This window comes from Taeniopygia guttata, chromosome 36 (assembly GCF_048771995.1).
Source record: "Taeniopygia guttata chromosome 36, bTaeGut7.mat, whole genome shotgun sequence".
Lineage (NCBI taxonomy): Eukaryota > Metazoa > Chordata > Aves > Passeriformes > Estrildidae > Taeniopygia > Taeniopygia guttata.
The window spans coordinates 4,307,002-4,326,760 of record NC_133061.1 but is presented as its reverse complement, the minus strand read 5'-3'; the positions used below and the strand labels follow the sequence as shown (position 1 = coordinate 4,326,760).

Here is a 19,759-nt window from a genome sequence, read left to right as displayed (position 1 = left end):
ACAGGAAGAAGAGTTCTTTTCATTAGGAAGGAAAGCATAGAGCCCCAGTGTTTCAGAGGCAGATGAGTGCCAGCGCTCAGGAAGCCAAGGCCAGCCAGACTTGTCAGTCCTGGCAGCTTTTGCCTGGGAGCTATCCTTGGATATAGGGAATTCTGGAGGCAGATCCTGAGTTTTGGCCATGGGTGCCTGGTAGAGATGGATGTTTTTTTCCCATAAGAAAGAAAAGCACATGGTTCCAGTGTTTGAAAGGAAGATGAGAGGTGGCCCCCGAGTGGCCAAGCCTGCCAGAGCTGTCTCTCCTGGCAGATTTCATCTGGGAACAATCTTTGCAGTTAAGAAAATTTGCAGAAGGAATCCCACTTTTGGCCATAGGCCCCTGGAGGAGAAGGACATTTCTCTCCCATGGGAAGGAAAACCCAGAGCCCCAGTGCTTCAGGGGCAGATGAGAAGCAGCCCTCGACATGCCAAGGTCAGCCAGACCTGTCAGGTGATCCCCAGGAGGCCCAGCCAGCCAGAGCTGTTCCATGTTCCCTTGGTTCCATGGGACCCCCCAGTGTCACAATGGTCTCCTTGGCTCCATCAGGCCCTGGAGTGTCACAATGTTCCCCTTGCTTCTGCAGTGTCACAATGGCCCCGTGCTTCCATGAGGCCTTGCAATGTCACAATGGCTTCGTGGTTCCACAGAGCCCTGATGTGTCACAATGGCCCCTGGGCTCCGTGTGCCCTCGCTGTGTCACAGCGGCTCCTCTGTGACACTGCGGCTGCACAAGGTCACCATGGACCCTTGGTTCCTTGGGGTCACCGAGTTCACATTGGTCTCCTTGATTCCATGAGGCAGCACAGTGTCACAATGGCCCCTTGGTTCCTTGTGGTTCTGCAGTGTCACCGTGGTGTCCTTGGACCCACATTGTCACAACTGACCCATGGTTCCATGAGGTTCTGCAGTGTCACTGTAGCAGTCAGAGGCCCTGCAAGGCCTCCCTGGCGGTCACTCACCTAAGATAAGAAATGCCTAAGTCACGGTGACTGGACCAAAGAAGCCCCTCTTCTGCATTCAGACCCTTCTTACCTCTCTGTAGGGGTATTGGTCGTATTCTTCTCAACTCTGGCAACTGGACTATTTCCAACACCCCAGTACCCCATATAAACACCCATTTCCACCCAGTTTGCAGAAGAGCTGTCACTGCATCCCTTCAGAGGAGCTGGCAATAAAGGACATCGCTGTGGAACCGCATACAGCCTTCTCCTCTCTCTATCCCTGTGTGTCTGCCAGAGGCACTTGTGATCACAGAGCGAAATCGCTGAGAACTGAACTCACAGAGCTGAAATCACTCCAGAGGTGCTCGCTAAGTTGCCTGTGGCTGGGAGCTGAGCCGAGGGACCCAGACAGGCTGAGCATGACAGCGCAGCGCTATCCGGGACACCCACGGCAGCCGGGCTTGGACGGACCCCTGGGACCCCAGGCTGCATTACGTGGCCACCCGAAGGGAGCACTGGCATCCTGGCACCGCTGAGAACAGCATTCCTCATGAATTGTTACTGCCTCGGTCAGCTATGACCGCTTGAAGGTAACTTCTCTGTTATAGGAGAAGTTTCCTGAAGAGGTGTCCAACGAATTTGCATATCACTATCTGGGACGAGGTCCTCAGGAGTTGGACGGCAGACCACCCACCCAGCAGTCCGTGACCCACATTCGGCTGAAGAAGTGCAAGTTTAAAACAGCCTTTTTGCGCGCTTTTATCTTGGGTCCTTTTTTGTTTGGTTTTTTTTTTTCTTTTTACTGGTGGGGGGGGGGGTGGGGGGGTGGGGGGAAGAGAACTATACTGAAATGGGATCAAAATCTAGTAAATTAAAAATATCCCAGAATGAGAGAGACTTATATTTATAAATCCTAGAAATCTTGTCTGCTAACAGCTTTTCTTTCTCTAAAGGCAATATTTCAAAAACTAACTCGAAAAAATTTATAGAATAGATTATTTCCCAGTTTCCAGATACTAACACACACACTATTGGTTTGGATTCTTTTTGGGACACAGTAGGGACAAGAATATACGCTCTCCAAACTAAGGAAGACGTTTCTGTAACAGTTTCTACCTCTATTTCTCTCAATTACTAAAGCAGTCGAAAAGACAAATTCTCTGCAGCTTCCTTCTGCTGAGGAAATTCCACCCTTATCTTTCTCAACAGACACTGTCCCTTCAAATGCTAATTTGCCAGATAACATTCATCTCTCAGTCCCTGGGACGGGGAACACAGACATTGTACCACCCCACCCACCCGCGGGGTCCGTGGAGCCCACCCATCCCTCGCTCCCCCTCGGACGCGGCGAGCGCGGATTCCGCTCCCCGGTCCCGCAACACGCGGCGCGCTGCGCGCCCCGTGCCCCGCTCAGTGTTGGGCTGTACCTGTGTCGGTTTCCATCGGGAACGCCCTGTCTCACCCCAAAACCTCCGCGCAGCCCCCGTGACTCCCCCAGCCCTGCAGCCGTGCCTCCCAGCCCCGCTGCGGCTCTCCCCAGCCCGCTCCCATCCCTGCCTGCCTGCCCGCCGCAGCCCCGCCGTGATGGCAGCAGCTCCCCCAGCCCCACCGCCTCCTCTGCCCCGCTCCTCCCTTGCCCTCATCCCCAAGCGCTGCACCCACCCACCCACCCTCAGCGCCCCCCGAGCGGCACCTCCGAGACCCCCACGGGGGCACCCCACTTCCCCACGCACTTCAGCCCTGCGCAGGCTGTGCCACAGTGGCGCTGCCATTGCCGCTCCACTGCTGCCTCCCTCTAGCCAAGCCCAGCCAGCTGCCCCCTCACACTCTGTCCAGCCCCCCACACCCCTGCAAACCCTCGCTCCAACACGCCCAACAAAGCGTAGTGCACCTCCTGCTCGCTCTCACTCCTCATCTGAGCACAGTGAGTCTGATAGTGACATAGAGGACACTGATCCATGGGCTCTAATCAAAATGGAAGTGACTCGGGCAGGGGATTGGGAACAAGCTCAGAGAATTTCTGCCTTCCCAGCAATTTATATAAAGGGGAAAAGAGGGGGGACCACTGAAACAACGTGGGAACCTAACACAAATAAAGAACTGGTCCAACTATGAAATATAGCCAAAGAACATGGGAGAAGTTCACATATTTTTAGAAATTTTCTGGAAACTCTCTTTTCAGCACATATTTTGGTACCTCACGACCTTAAAAACATTGCCCACTGCCTTCTTTCCCCGGCAGAATATATGCTATGGGAAAGGCACTGGAAGAGACAATTTAAAACTTTATCAGACATCTATGCTCAAGATGCAAATAGGCCAGATTTTACAGTCCAACAGCTGGCTGGAGAAAGGGATTTACAGAAACCCTGTGACCAAGCTGACACCTTACCTCAGGCAGCACTACAAGACTTGGCTGTTGCAGCAAAAACCTCCTTGCTCCTTACCCCAGATGACTCTACCCCTACCCAACACTTCCCTAGTATTAAACAAGGAGTAGGTGAAAGCTTTATCAAGTTTGTAGACAGAACTAAAGATGCTCTTGAAAACCAGATAGAGAGCACAAGAGGCAAGAAAATAACTATTGTGCCAGCATGCCTTATCACATGCAAATGAACAATGTAAAACAATTCTGAGGCCCTACCCTTGGGTACAGAACCCACCATAGAGCAAATGGTGGAAAGCTGTACACGTCATTTGTCCTCTGAAAACACAGTGGCCCAAGCAGTTGCTAAGGGCATTGCAGAAGGAGTTTCTGGTGCAGTTGCAGCAGTAACTTCCAAAGACCAGGCCTGCTGCTATCACTGTGGGGAATTTGCACATTTTATAAAGGACTGTCCGGACAGGTCACCTACCCAAAACCCCCAAAACACCTACCAAAGACCCCAGAACCAGCAGCACTACCAGCAGTGTTTGGGAAACTTCCAATGGAGCGCAGCCAGGTCCTGTGCAAAGACAACAAATCAAAAGCCATCCAGACCCAACCATGCATCATCCCAGGAGATCCCAGGCCACATGGAGAGGATCCAACCCACTGAGCGATACAGATGGGAACACGGCGCCAGTTGGTAACTGCTCTGTCTATTGACTTTAATAATAAGGATGTTTATCGTGTTCCCACAGGAAAGCATTGGCCCTAAGGTGGTTGTTCTGACATTTTAATTATAGGTGACACTCTTCATGGCCCAGAGGAAATCTTTGTTGTTCCAGAAGGCAAGCTGGCAACCATCCGCCCATTTGTGGTAAGAGCCCCCATCACCCTTTGGGGCAGGGACATTCTATCCCAATGGGGAGTTTCCCTACGTATTCCCAGTCAGGATTTCTGACTGGGGCCACTGAGAAGCGCGCATTACCAGATACCCCTCAGTTCACCTGGAAATGCCAAGACCCAATCTGGATCGACCGGTGGCCCCTCTCTAAAGTAAAACTGTGCACTACAAGCCCTTGTGGAAGAACAGCTCACCAAAGGTCACATCGTAGAGACCCACCAGCCCTTGGAACTCTCCAGTCTTCGTACTGCAAAAACCTGGAATGGACAGGTGGAGGCTCCTCCACGACCTTCGCAAAATCAATGAGATCCTCGAGGACATGGGCCCCCTCCAGCCTGGCCTGCCTTCACCATCGATGCTGCCTCAAGACTGGACACTTGCCATCATAGATATTAAAGACTGTTTCTTCCGCATTGCGCTGCACCCCCAGGACGCTCCATGGTTTGCTTTCTCCATTCTCTCTCTTAACAGAGAGGCTCCACTCAAAAGATACCATTGGTTGTATCTTCCCCAGGGACTGAAAGTCTCACCTACTATGTGCCATTGGTACGTTGCTCATGTCCTGTCTCCTGTTTGGAACCTATTTCCAGATGCAATCATCCACCACTACATGGATGATATCCTGGTCTGTGCATCAGCAAAAACTTAGACATAAAGCAGTTAAAAGGACAATCAAAACCATAGAAAAAACAGGATTCGAGATCCATGAGGACAAAATACAGTACACCAACCCATGGGTTTATCCATGCGTACCCCAGCAGCTCGCCATCAGAGACGACCGAAAAACCCTGAGAGACTTACACAGTCTGTACAGATCCATCAGCTGGGTCTGTCCCCTGCTAGGAATTACAACAGAGGACCTCACTCCCCTGTTCACCCTTCTCCGTGGCAACGAGGACCTCGACTCTCCACACACACTCACAACAGAAGCCCGAGACACCATCACCAAGGTCCAAGAAGCCCTGTCTGCATGCCAAGCCCATCGCTTTGAGCCCAAGCTGCCTTTCCAGTTCGTCATTCCTGGAAAAGCACCCCGGTTCTGTGGACTGATTTTCCAATGGGATCTTCAACTCCTAGACCATTTATTGATACTGGAATGGATCTTTACAAACAACCAACCTTCAAAGACAATTAACATCTTCCAAGAAATCATGGGATATTTAATAAAAGAAGCCAAAACTCGCCTCCGCTCCCTTGCTGGGTGTGAGTTCACATGCATATACTTGCCACTGACCACTGGGGACCTGGAGCATTTGCTCCAGACCAGTGAAAATCTCCAATTTGCCCTAAACAGCTATACAGGCCAAATTTCCATCCATATCCCAAAACACAAACTTTTTAATGCAGTCTTTAATCTGACCCGAAGTTAGTCCAAAGTAAAAGACCACTCAGAACTCTAACAATTTTTACAGATGGCTCAGGGTCATCCACAAGTCTGTAATGACTTGGAAGGACCCAGAGACCCAAAATTGGGAATCTGATATCCAAATAGTGGAGGATCTCCACAGATTGCAAAATTAGCTGCTATTGTCAGAGCCTTTGAGAAATTCAAAGATGAACCCTTTAATCTGGTCACAGTATGTTGCAGGTACAGCTATGAGAGCAGAACTCGCTCTTCTCAAAGAGGTTTCCAATCCAAAGTTACACCAATTTATTTCAGCATTAACACGCTCAATCTCTCACAGAAAGCAACCTTACCATTCAATGCATGTGAGGTCACACACCGATCTGCCAGGTTTCATCACAGAAGGGAACAGGAAAGCGGATGCATTGGCCATGGCAATAGAAACTGTCAACGTCCCTGACATCTTTGCCCAGGCAAAGTTGTCACACACATTTTACTATCAAAATGTACCTGCCCTCAACAGAATGTTCAAGCTTTCAAAAGATCAAGCAAAAGCTATTTTGGCCACATGCTTGAACAGTCAAAATTACCAGATACCATCTATGGGGACAGGAGCCAATCCCCGAGGCCTGAACTGCTGCCAGCTGTGGCCGACAGATGTAACTCACTTCCCACATTTTGGAAGGTCAAAATACATACGCGTGTCAGTCGACATGTTTTCGGGAGCAATATTTGCATCTACTCATGCAGGAGAAACTACACAGCACATCATAAAGCACTTCCTCCTTGCATTTGCTACTCTGGCAGTACCAAAACAAATCAAAACAGACAATGGACCTGCCTATACCTCTTGAAAGTTAAGAGAGTTCTTCAGTGAATGGGGAATAGAACACAAAAAAAGGCATACCAGCAAATCCCACAGGACAATCAATCGTAGAAAGGACACATCAAACCCTCAAAAGAGTCCTCAATCCGCAGTGAAGAGAAATAAAAATCATATCTCCAGTTGAGAGACTTTGCAAGGCTCTCTACATTATCAACTTCATAAATTGTACAACATCAGAGCCTGACCCGCCAATACTTTGCCACTTTGCAAACACCACCCAAGCAAAGCTCACAGAGAAACCATCAGTGCTAGTGAAAGACCCAGAAACACATCAAATTTCTGGGCCTTTCCAGCTGATTACTTGGGGTAGAGGGTATGTGTGTGTTCTACTACCATCTGGTCCAAGATGGTACCCAGGAAAAAACATAAAACCATACCTAGGCACTGCAAACATGACTCCCACAAACAGTGACAAGAACTCCCCTGAGTCAAATACAAGAACTCCTGAAAATCAGACAGATTCTGCCTGGAGACGAAGATGTCGCTGAATGTCCACATACCAAAGAAAAAACTGTTCCATCATACGACAGCAGACAAAACAGAAAGTGGAACAACATTCTGCTGTCATTGACTGCTAGTCAAGCCATAAGCTAGACACAGCCTGAACACAAATTGTTCTCTGATTGATATGTTATTACCTCTTTTTTACCCCAAAAAAACCCATTGTTCTCCTTTCTTAACTCTTACCAAAACCACCTAACCTTATACCCACACCCCACCCTTAGCATATAGAAAAAAAGAAAAGAAAAAAAAAAGGGGGGGGGGGAGGGGGAAGGAAAGCAGGATAACAAAGTTTGCTTATATTCCCTATCAGAAGTCCCATCCTTGTCCAGAGATGAAAATTGTCTCTGTTGGTGCTGTCCTCACTGCTGCCTGGATGCTCCTCACCGTACCGTGTGCCTTCGGCTGGATTAGCCCACAGCCTGCCACAGTGTTTGGGTAACCCCAGCAAAAACATTAAAACAGGATAACACATGCTTATCCATGGGAAGCATTGGTAACCCACTTTCCACATGTTTGGTAGGGATTCTTCCGTCTATAATTCAGAGCTCCTCCACACCACAGGTGAGAGACCCAACCTGGCAGATACTTGGGACGAGTGGACAAAAATGTTGCCCAATGCTCAAGAGGAACCCCAAGAATTGGACCTGCTGGGGTCGATCAAGGCAACATACTGTGTCAAATTTTACTTTAGACATCCAAAGAACAATTGGCCAGAAACTGACTAGACAAAAAAAAGGAAAGACAGATCACCCATTAGTAAAGCCTATAACTATCTGGATTAGTGCAATTACACCGCTCGGGTGATCTCTGTATCCTCTCTCCTCCCCAAAGTATTACCCAAGGGAACGTTTCTCATCTGTGGTGACAGAGTATGGGCTGGGATCCCCTCCCCGTCCCATCTTCAGGAGGTACCTGTAGCCTTGGAAAAGTTTCTACCCTCACTCCAAATATTACCTTGTTACATAATTGGAAAAAAGAAAGCGAATGAAAACGCTACAAGAGATCCTACATGGAAGTTGATTAAAGTTGTGATCCAAAATTATATGATGGAACAAACCAAAAAAGATTGCAGTCTCCCTGTTCCTACCCTGGGTAGCTGCAGCTAAAGCCCTTGGTGAAATAAATCACTTAGGGTGCTGGCTCAGTAAGCAAGCCAGTGCTACCTCTGTCACCCTAAGTGATCTTTTAAAGGAAGAAGAAACCACGAGACATGCATCACTTCAAAATCGAGCAGTGATTGACTTCCTACTGCTAGCCCACGGACATGGCTGCCAAGACTTTGAAGGGATGTGTTGCATCAATCTCCCTTCACGCTCAGAATCCATCCACGCAAAAATCCAGAAACTGAAGGAACTTGTGAAAGACTTAAAAGAAGAAAACAACCCAGACTGGGTCAATGACCTTTTTGGTCAATGAGGATTAATGGGATGGATTGCATCTTTGGTTAAGGGAATTTTGTGGATTTTCATTGTAATTGTCATTGTGTTAGCTATGTTCTCATGCCTTGTCCACTGTTTTAAAAGAACTATAGGGCACGCCTTTTTACTAAATACAGAAAGTGGAGTTGCAGCAGTCAGAGGCCCTGCAAGGCCTCCCTGGCGGTCACTCACCTAAGATAAGAAATGCCTAAGTCATGGTGACTGGACCAAAGAAGCCCCTCTTCCGCATTCAGACCCTTCTTATCTGTCTGTAAGGCTATTGGTGTATTCTCCTCAAACCTGGCAACTGGACAATTTCCAACACCCCAGTACCCCATATAAACACCCATTTCTGCCCAGTTTGGCAGAGCTGTCACTGCATCCCTTCAGAGGAGCTGGCAATAAAGGACATCGCTGTGGAACCACATACAGCCTTTTCCTCTCTCTATCCCTGTGTGTCTGCCAGAGGCACTTGTGAGCACAGAGCGAAATCACTGAGAGCTGAACTCACAGAGCTGAAATCACCCCAGAGGTGCTCGCTAAGTTGCCTGTGGCTGGGAGCTGAGCCGAGGGACCCAGACAGGCTGAGCCTGACAGCGCAGCGCTATCCGGACACCCACGGCAGCGGCAGCCCGGGGGTCAGATGGACCCCTGGGACCCCAGGCTGCATTAACCAGGAGTGACTGGGATCACAGAGGAACCATAAAGGAAGTTACTGCAATAATACTGGGACTATCTGGGAGTGACTGGAATCATACTGGGAGTGACTGGAATCATACTGGGTGACTTGGAGTGACTGGGACCTTACTGGGAGCAAATGGTACCATAATGAGAGTGACTGGGTTCATACTGGGATCATACTGGGAAGGACTGGAACCATACTGGGACTGCCTGGAACTATTATAGGGGTGAATGGGAACACCTGGGAACATGCTGGGATCATGCTGGGATCACACTGGGAGTGACCAGGATGATACTGGGATCACACTGAGTGTAACTGGAAGTGACTGGGACCATACTGGGGTGACTGGGAGCCACAGGGCCCATGCTGGGAGTGGCCTGGGAGGAGCTGGGGGAACTGGCCCAGCTGGGGCTCAGGGTTGTTCTCCCCCAGGGCTGCCCCAGGTCCTGCTGCCACCCCTGGCCCCACAGAGCTGAGGGACAGGGCACAGCTGAGGGACAGGGCACAGCCAGGGAACACGGCCTGGCCGAGGGACACTGAGCCCCAGCATTTTGGGCTGTTGCCCCTGGGCTCCCAGCACAGGCCCAGGGGCAGAATCCCCTCCAGAAACTGTTGTTTGCTTTCAGCTCTGCTCTGGAACATTCCCCAGGAGCCCCTGCAGTGGCTGCAGCCCAGCCGGGTGCCCGGGGCCACCAAAGCCGCTCCGGCAGTGCCCTCCTGCCCTGGGCAGGGCATGGAACACCCAAGGAAAGGCTCGTGCTGGGCTCAGGGCAGGGACAGGGCACTCCCCTGGTGCTGCCACGGGCACAGCAGAGCCGGCCTGGGCAAAGGATTGGGATCAATGTCCCATGGAATCCCAGCAGGGATTACTTCTCATTGCACTGCTCTCATTGGATTGATTATCAATGCCGATCATTTCCCCATGGAATTCCCATGGCAGTGGGTTAGGGAGTAGGTCCATCCATGGAATTCTCACCTGACTGGGATGAGAGTGAGATCTGGCCATGGAAATTCCATGGCAATTCCTGCATTCCCAAGTCCCCCATTCCTGAATCCCCCATTCCCATAGGAATTGCCCTTCCCTTCCCACACCCACCTTTGTGCTCCAGAGCCTCCTGACCATATCTGATGTATTTTGGGGGCCTTTCCACACAGGTGTGTCCCAGGTAATGCTTCATCTGCTCCACCATGATCCCTCTGGATTTCCAGCACCTCTGGGATATCCAGACGGCACCGTTGGACACTGCAAAGCTCCTGGATCCCAGCAGGAAAGAGATGAAATCCCAGCCCTCATAGCCGTACTGGTGGGATCCATGGACGCTCTGTTGGACAGGAGGTCACAGCTGTAAACCCCCTGCACTGTGTGGAGACCTGGGAACAAGGAGAGAACAGACCCATGGAGTCGTGTCCCAGCCCCAGGGAGCCCCTTGGAGCTCCCTGGATTCCCATCCCAGCCCCACAGATCCCCCCCATCCCCAGAGATCCCATCCCAGCCCCTCAGAGTCCTCCATTCCCACAGATCCCAGCCCAGCCCCGGCTCCCCCCACTGCCCCTGCTCTGGTTGTACCGGCCCCGTCTCCAGGTCACTGTCGGCCACGGGCCGGTTCCTGTCCTTGAGCTGGGTCTGGATATCCCAATATCCCAGCTCTGGCTGTCCCAATATCCCAGCTCTGGCTATCCCAATGTCCCAGCTCTGGCTATCCCAATATCCCAGCTCTGGCTATCCCAATGTCCCAGCTCTGGCTATCCCAATATCCCAGCTCTGGCCATCCCAATATGCCAGCTCTGGCCATCCCAATATCCCAGCTCTGGCCATCCCAATATCCCAGTTCTGGCAATCCCAATATCTCAGCTCTGGCAATCCCAATATCCCAGCTCTGGCTATCCCAATATCCCAGCTCTAGCTGTCCCAATATCCCAGCTCTGGCTATCCCAATATCCCAGCTCTGGCTATCCCAATATCCCAGCTCAGCTCCCGCCCCCATCCCCGGTGTCTGTGCCTCCATCCGGCCCCGCTCGCTGCCGCAGCGCTCGCAGGGGGTCCCGTCCACGTCCCCCACAATCAAGGACTGGGGGACCCCCGGGCCAGGCTCTGACAGCGCCACTTCCAGGAACTGTAGGGAGTGGAGAACTGGGGGGACAAAGATTTGGGGGAGCTGATGGGGCTGAGAATTTGAGGTTCCAGGGGGTCCACAGGCCAAGGAAAGGGGGGACATGAAGAGCTGGCAGAGCTGGGAAGGAGGTTCAGGGGCTGAGAGCCAAGGAAAGGGGGTGAAGGGACTGGGAGAGCTGGGGTGGGGTGTCCATGGAATCCTGTGCCCAGGAAAGGGGGTGCCAGGGCTCCTGAACATGAGGAAAGGAGGGGCTGGGGGCTGGGAAAGGCAGGAATGGGGGCCCAGGGGTCCCAGGTAGGGAAAAGGGTGGGACTGGGGACTGGGAGAGGTGGGGGATGGGAACATGTTGAGTTGGTGCCGGATAAGGGGGTGCAGGGAGGTCTCAGTGCCGGGCAAAGGGGTAAAAGGGTGTCTTGGTTTTCAGGAATGGGGGTGCAGGGGGGTCTCAGGGTCACGGAAATGGGGGATCAGGGATGGAGAAGTAGAAGGGAGCTCCAGGGGTCCTTGAGCCCAGGAAAGGGGAGTCCAGGGTTTCCCAAAAAGGGGTACCAGGGTGGGGACACCCGGGGTGTTTGGGAAAGGGGAAGGTCAGAGGGCCTCTGGTTTTGCACAAAGGTGGGGCTGGGGGCTGGGAAAGGCAGGAATGGGGGTCCAAGGTGTTCCAAGGCATTCCAGGATCAGGCACATGGGAAATCTAGAGGCTGGGAGCAGGGAAAAGGGGAGCAGAGGGCCCTGATGTCCGGAAATGGGGGATTCAGGGCGGTCCCTGTGCAGGATAAGGGGAGCAGGGGGGGTCCCGGTGCCGGCAATGGCGATTCAGGGTCCCGGTGCCGGGGTCCCACTCCCCCCTCGCCCGCCAGGAGCGCCCCCAGCCCCAGCGCTGGAGCCACTGCGCTGCTCCTCCTCGCTCCCAGTATGATCCCAGTATGATCCCAGTAGGATCAGTCACCCAGGAGCTGCTCCCAGTATGATCCCAGTACAGCCCAGTCACTCCTGGCATCCCCCCACCCCTCTCTGCGTTCCGACCTGTCCCGGCTCCATCCCCGCCCCTCCCGCGGCTGCGGGGAGGAGGAGGAGGAGGGAGGAAGAGGCGGAGCGGCAGCGGGAGCAGCAGGAGGAGCGGGGAGGATGAACCGCGGGGCTCCGGCTCCGCCTGAACTCGCAGCACCCCGGGAGCGTCGCCCCCATCCCGCAGGTGCCCGGGGAGGGGGAGCTCGCCCCAAATATCCCGGGGCTCCCTGGGTTTGGGGTTTTTGGGGGGATGTTTGGAGCTGGCGGGGCTCCAAGGCTGAGCCGCAGCTGCCCTCGGGGGGACATCGGGGGTCCCCGGGAGGTGTTTTTGGGGGGTCCCGGTGCGGGTGGCGGCGGAGCCCCGGCGGGGCCGGGGGGATGCGGGTCCCCCCGCGGTGCGGGTTGGGCTTCCCGGCCGGGCCCTCCGAGCTCTGCCGGGGCCGCGTGGGGACCGCGCGGGAGCGGCGGGAGCGGCGGGGGGACCCCGGATTTGGGGAGCCCCGGGAGAGCCGCGGCTTCCCTGGGCGGGAGCGCAGAGAGAGGAGAGCCCCAGGAGCCCCAGCGGGGACCCCGAGAGGGGGGACCCCTGGCAGTGCCGGCACCCGGCAATGGGGGTGCTGGGGCTGGAGGGGCGGCATGGCCGGGAAAGGGGTTCGGGGGTACCGGGGCCGCCAGGGGCTGCTCCCAGCAGGTGCCCAGTTCCTACCCCTGTGTGCTTCCAGTTTCCTGGGCACTCCCAGGATGAGCCCAGTCAGTCCCAGTATCACCCTGGTCACTTCCCCTCACTCCCTGCAGGATCCCTGTTTCTCCCAGTATGAGCCCAGTCACTCTCAGTCATTCCCCATTATGACGCTATTTGCCCTCAGCAAGTCCAGTTGCTCCCACTTTTCTCGGGTGTGTTCCCACTTCTCCCAGTTGCTCCTAGTATAGTTCCAGTCACTCCCAGTATGATCCCAATATGAGTCCAGTATGATCCCAGTCTGCCCCAGCAGGGTCCCAGTCACTCACACTTGCCCCCAGCATGGTCCCAGTTGCCCCCAGCACAGTCCCAGTGGCTCCCAGTGTGGTCCCAGTCACCACCTGCATGTTCTTAGGTATTCCCAGTACATCCCAGTTGCCTGGAACATACCCAGAGTCTTTGCCAGGCACTCCCAGTTACCTCAGCATGGTTCAGCTGCCCCCAGTTTTATCCCAGTCTCTGCCAGTACATCCCATTTGTCACCTGCATGACTCCTGTCATTCCCAGTTGCTCCCAGTTGCTCTCAGTGTGTGTGCATTTGGCTCCCAGCATGGGCCTGGCAGCTCCCAGTAACCCCCAGTCAGGGTCCCTTGGCACCCACTGTAATCCCAGTATGATCCCAGTCACTCCCAGTACGATGCCAGTGCCCCCCAGTGTGATCCCAGTTGCTCCCTGTCAATGCCAACATGACCCCAGTAACCACCAGTATGATCCCTATGACTCCCAGTCTCTCCCAGTATATCCCAGTCACTCCCAGCATACTCCCAGTCCCTCCCACTTCCTCCCAGTTACATTCAGCATGATTCCAGTTATTCACAGCCACTCCCAGTCAATCCCAATATGATTCCAGTCACCCTCCATGGACCTGGCTCCTCCCAGTCTCATCCAGCATGGACCAGGCTGCTCCCACTGTGATCCCAGTATGATCCCAGTTGCTGCCAGAATAGTTGCAGTTGTTCCCAGTTCCTCCCAGTATGATCCCAGGTGTCCCTCGAATAGTCCCAGTCCCACTCAGCATGGTCCCACTCACTCTCAGCTGTCCCCAGCATGGTCCCAGCTGTTCCCAGTGTGGTTCCAGTCCCCCCAGTATGGTCACAGACACTCCCAGTATATTCCAGTTGGCCCAGTAAGGTTTTGATGACCTCAGAATGATCACAGTCTTTCCCAGTTACTCCCAGTTGCCTCCAGCATGATCCCAGTTTCTGGCAGTTGCCCAAAGTGTGGTCCCAGTCGCTCCCAGTATGAACCCAGTTTCCCCATTTATGGTCTCAGTCCCCTCAGCACAGTTCCAGTACCTTCCAGTTGGTCCCAGTTGCTTCCAATGTGTCCAGATTTTCCTCCCAACATGGGCCCAGTAGCTCCCAGTGACCCCCAGCCAGGATCCATTCACACCTGCTGGAATCCCAGTGGCTCCCAGGATGATCCCAGCTGCACCCAGTCCCCCCCAGTATGGTTCCAGTCACTCCCAGTATGATTCCAGCCCTGCCCAGAATGACTCCCTGTCACTCCCAGTGTGGGCCCAGTTGCTCCCAGTCACCTCCAGCATGGTTCCAGTCACAGCCAGCACACTTCCAGTCATTCCCAGTATGATGCCAGCCAGTTCCAGTAGGATCCCAGTATGAATCCAGCATGGGCACAGCTGCTCCCATTATCATCCACTGTGGTTCCAGTTGCTCCCATTTACCCCCACTGTGGTTTCAGTCTCTCCCAGTGTATCCCAGTTGCTCCCACCATGTTCCCAGTCACTCCAGTTGTCCTCAATTGCTTCCAGCCTGATCCCAGTTACTCCAAGTAAGATCCAGTAGGATCCCAGTTGCCCCCAGCATGCTTTCAGTTGCTTCCTGTTCTCCCCAGTGTGATCCCAGTTGCCCCCAGTTGTCCCTTGTATCAACCCCATCACTCCCCATATGATCCCAGTTGCTCCCAGCATGGTCCCAGTCATGCCCAGTTGTCCCCGGTGTAGACCCACTCACTTCCACTCGCTCTCAGTTCTCCCCAGCATGGTCCCCGTTGTTCCCAGTGTGTTCCCAGTCACCCCAGTAAGGTTACAGACATCCCCAGTAAATCCCAGTTGCCTTCAGCATCTCTGTGGTCATTCCCAGACACTCCCAGTGATCCCAGTAAGGTGCTTGTTATCCCAGTATGATCTCAGTCATGCCCAGTATGTCCCAGTTGTCTCCAGCCTGCATCCAGTCATTCCCAATTCCTCCAGTTTACTTGCAGCATGATCCCAGTTTTTCTCAGTTGCTCCCAGCAGCCCAAAGTGGGATCCCAGTTGCTTCCTTTCATCACCAGTATGAGCCCAGTAACCTCCAGTATGATCCTTGTCACATGCCAGCACTCCCAGTATGGTCCCAGTATAATCCCAGTAACTTCCAATCACTCGCAGTATGGTCCCAGTTGCCTCCAGCTACATCAGCCCAGTCAATCCCAGTATGATGCCATTTGCTCCCAGAGTGCTCCAAGTTGCTCCCAGTCACCCCCAGTACAGGGATGCTGTGCATGGTGTGTTCCCAGTCACTCTCAGACACTCCCAGTATTAGTCCAGTCCCTCCCAGTATGATCCAGAGATGATGCCAGTGTGCTCCCAGTCAGTGCCAATATGAACCAGTTGTGCTCCACATGGTTCCAGTTGCCCCTTTCACCCTCACTGTCCCTCCCAGTCTCTCACAGTGTCCCCCCGTTCCTTCCAGCATATTCCCACTCACTCCCAGTTCCTTCCAGCGTGATCCCATTTGCTCACAACTGCTCCCAGTCAGCCTCAGTGTCGTGGCACTCACTGCCAGTATGATCCCAGTCACCTCCAGCATGATCCCAGTATAAGCCCAGTCATTTCCAGTCATCCCCAGCAGGCTCCCAGTGACTCCCAGTTCTTCCCAGTTGCTCCTAGCATGATCCCAGTTGCTCACAGCTGCTCCCAGTCACCCTCATCATGCTCCCAGTCACTCCCAGTATATCCCATTTGCCTCCAGCATGGTCTCAAATGCCCCCCGTAGGCTCCTACTCTGCGTCACTATGATCCCAGTACGATCCCAGTCTCCCTCGGGGTGACTGCAGTCTGCCCTGGCATGGGCCCAGCTGCTCCCAGTATGATTCCAGTACAATCCCAGTACAAACCAGTCCTTCCCAGTGCTGCCACTCCTGGCATCCCCGAGCCCTCTCTGCGTTCCCCCCTCCTGATCTCCTGAGAGGAGCCCCAAGGGCCGGCAGTGCCCAGGCAGGGTCCCCAGGCAGCCCCAGTTTGGATGTGCAGCCCCCAGTTTCCCCAGTTTGCCTCTCCTTTGGCCCGGGCCGGGTTCCCCCCTGGAACAGCGGCTGGGAGCAGCCGAGAGCCCCGCGCTGCCCATCCCGACCTGTCCCGGCTCCATCCCCGCTCCTGCCGCGGGCTGCCGGGGCTGCGGGAACGGGAACCGAGGGTGTCGCTGCTGCTGGGGGAGGAGGAGGAGGGAGGGAAGGGCAGGGATGGAGGAGGAGCGGGAGGTTGGGATGGGGAGGAGGAGGAGGAGGGGGGATGGAAGGGGAGGGATGGAAGAGGAGAAGGAGGTGGGGATAGCGAGGGGCAGGAGGAGGAGGAGGGGGGATGGAAGGGAAGGGATAAAGGAGGACAGGCAGGAGGGGATGGGACACAGGAGGAGGCGGAGGAGCGATGGAAGATGAGGGATGAGGGAGCAGAAGGCGGTGGGGTTAGAGAGCAGGAGGAGGGGGAAGGAAGGGCAGGGAGAGAAGGGCAGGGAAGGAGGAGGAGCGGGAGGTGGGCTTAGGCGGGAGGAGGAGGAGGAGGAGGGGGGATGGAAGAGGAGGGGCGGCAGGAAGAGGAAGAGGAAGAGGAAGAGGAAGAGGAAGAGGAGGTTTAAAGGCGGATGGAGCAGAGCAGAGAGAAGCGCGCGGTCAGCCCTGCCTGAATTCGCAGCCCCCACCTGTGGGATCATCACCCCCCATCCCGCAGGTGAGCAGGGAGGGGGAGCTCGGGCCAGGTCTCCTGGGGGGTGCCTGGGTTGGGTTTTTTGGGGAGATGTTTGGAGAAGGAAGAACTGTGAAGCGGAGCAGAAAAGTCCCCTTGGGGGGACTCCTTGGAGCTCCGGCAGCCCAGAGCAGGGAAGAAGGGGAGAAGGGAGCCCGGGAGCCCAAACAGCCGCGGCACCCCTGAATGGGGAGAGACAAGAGGGGGGAGCTTTTGGGATTGCTGGGACTCCCGGCAGCCTGGGGAGGGCGGGCAGCGAGGAGAAGGGGGACCCCCAATCCAAGCGTGACCCCAGCAGCTGGAACAGGGGGGAGCCCCGAACAGCAAAGGGGAGGGAGCAGGGACGGGGAACTCCTGGGAGGCTTTTTCAGGGCTGGATCTCGGTGTTTGGGAGGTTTTTATGGAGCCCAGGTGGCCAGGGACTTGTAGAGATGGACTGGGACAGAGGGAGATTCAAACTCAACGTGCTCATCCCTTGTTTTCCCCAAACCAGGATTTCCCATTCCCAGCCCCTGGGAGGCTGCGAGGAAGAGGAAGAGCCTCTCCTTGTCCTTCCTCCCCCAGGGCAGAAGCTGAGGATGGAGAGCAGGGAGGACAAATCCCCGCGGCAGAACCTGGTGGAAGAGGCCGTTTTGAGCAGCTCCAGGGTGCAGGAACCCGACGGGGAGGAAAAGCCCCGGAGATCCGGCACGAGGAGGGGCTGCAAACACAGATCACAGGGATCTGAGGGGCAAAGACCCACCCTGGGCCTGGGAGGCGGCCGGAGATGGAGCCAGAGCTCGGAGCTGGGGGTCCCTGAGCAGCTCCATGATGGGGAGAAGCCCCACAAGTGCTCGGAGTGTGGGAAGAGCTTCAGGTGGAGCTCTGACCTGATCATGCACCAGAGGGCCCACACTGGGGAGAAACCCTACGAGTGTGGGGAGTGTGGGAAGAGCTTCAGCCGGAGGTCCCACCTGATCAAGCACCAGAGGATCCACACTGGGGAGAGACCCTACGAGTGTTCCGAGTGTGGGAAGAGGTTTCAGACCAGCTCGTGTCTCCTCCAGCACTATCGGGTTCACACAGAGGAGAGGCCCTTCAGCTGCCCCGACTGCAGGAAGGGATTCAGGGAAAAGTCAAAACTCATCCAGCATCGCCGCATCCACACTGGGGAGAGGCCCTATGAGTGTTCTGAGTGTGGGAAGAGCTTCAGCCAGAGATCCCACCTGATCGTGCACCAGAGGATCCACACTGGGGAGAGGCCCTACGAGTGTTCCAAGTGTGGGAAGAGGTTTCAGACCAGCTCCGATCTCCTCGTACATGAGCGGAGTCACACAGAGGAGAGGCCCTTCCGCTGCCCCGACTGCGGGAAGGGCTTCAACCAAAACTCCAACCTCACCTTGCACCGGCGCATCCACACTGGGGAGAGGCCCTACGAGTGTGGGAAGTGTGGGAAGGGTTTCAGACAGAGGTCTCACCTGATTGAGCACCAGGTGATCCACACTGGGGAACGGCCCTATGAGTGCTTGGAATGTGGGAAGAGCTTTGGGCGGAGCTCACACCTGAGAACACACCAGCGCATCCACACTGGGGAGAGGCCCTATGAGTGTCCCCAGTGTGGGAAGAGGTTTCGGACCAGCTCCAATCTCCTCCTACATGAGCGGATTCACACAGAGGAGAGGCCCTTCCGCTGCCCCGACTGCGGGAAGGGCTTCAACCGCAACTCCCACCTCACTGTGCACCGGCGCATCCACACCGGGGAGAGGCCCTACGAGTGTGGGAAGTGTGGAAAGGGTTTCTCAGAGAGCTCAGCCTTGACCCAGCACCAACGGAGGCACCACTAACTGAAGCCCTGTGAGTGCCCCGAGTGAGGGAAGAGCTTGGAGTGAGGGAAGAGAGTGAGGGAAGAGCTTGGAGTGAGGGAAGAGAGTGAGGGAAGAGCTTGGTGCGCTGCTCCAGCTCCATCCCCCATGGGAGGATCCGGGCTGGATGATCCCCAGTGACCCCCGTTGGGCAGAGCCCTGGTGCCCCCGTATGGGGAATAAAACAGAGAGTAAAGCAATGGAGCTGATAAAGGGGCCCGATATCTGAGGCCTGACTGAGCAGAAACTGTGGGAGACACAGACACAGTTGAAGTCTCCCTGGGCAAGAAGTGACCGAGCAACGTGGTGTGAGACTTTGTGATAAAATAATGTTGCCAGGTGATGTCATGTCATGAAGAATGTGTAACCAATGGGAAATTGTTACTAAAAACAGAGCCCTATATAAGGACCCTAGAAGTAAATCCCTGTATAAAAAACTGGTACACACAATAAAATTGGCTTTGGTCTAAACTCGGATGTCCCCGTCTCTCCCTGGTGGATATCCCTGTTCTGGATGATCCCCGTTGGGTGGGGGGAAGGTGTTGGAGGGATTTCTTTCCCTTCTCCTCGTGCTGCCGTGGTTTGGTTGGTAATAAATTCCCTCCCTGTGCCCGGGCTGGGTCTGTTGTCCTGTGCCACTGCTCGGGGCGGGATCTCTCCCGTTCCTTCTCTGCACTCCCGGGCCTCTCCTCAGCCAATGAGAGAATGCGGTGGACAAGAGTCAGCCAATCAGAGAGAGCGGCGCTGATGACTCACCAGTTGCCGGGCAGACCCGCAGCAGGCAGTGTTCCCCACCCGGACCCCGCCCTCCCTGCTCAGTGCCGGCCCCGCCGTGGGGTCCCCCCAAGTCCCTCCCCAGTGCCCCCCATAAACTGGGCTGGGTTTAACTGGGAAGCGTTACTGGGAACACTGGGAGCAGGCGGGCAGGGGCAGAGTGACAGCAGGGCTGGGGGTACACAGGACCCCCCCAAAATCAGCGTGGGGATGGAGCGGGGGATCCCGGCTGGGCCC

The 19,759-nt window shown here is 54.9% G+C and overlaps 2 protein-coding genes across 2 annotated transcripts in view; one reads left to right on the top strand and one right to left on the bottom strand.

Annotated features, from left to right (window-relative positions):
- LOC140681477 (uncharacterized) overlaps window positions 1-19,759 on the bottom strand; it is a 472,703-nt gene that overhangs the window by 40,148 nt on the left and 412,796 nt on the right.
- The window catches only part of LOC140681465 (uncharacterized), a 32,033-nt gene continuing 28,235 nt past the window's right edge, over window positions 15,962-19,759 (top strand). Inside the window, exons 1-3 of the mRNA XM_072921297.1 lie at window positions 15,962-15,970; window positions 17,627-17,925; window positions 18,094-18,651. Of these exons, the coding sequence (XP_072777398.1) occupies window positions 15,962-15,970; window positions 17,627-17,925; window positions 18,094-18,651 (866 nt within the window). The remainder of the gene's footprint in view (window positions 15,971-17,626; window positions 17,926-18,093; window positions 18,652-19,759) is intronic.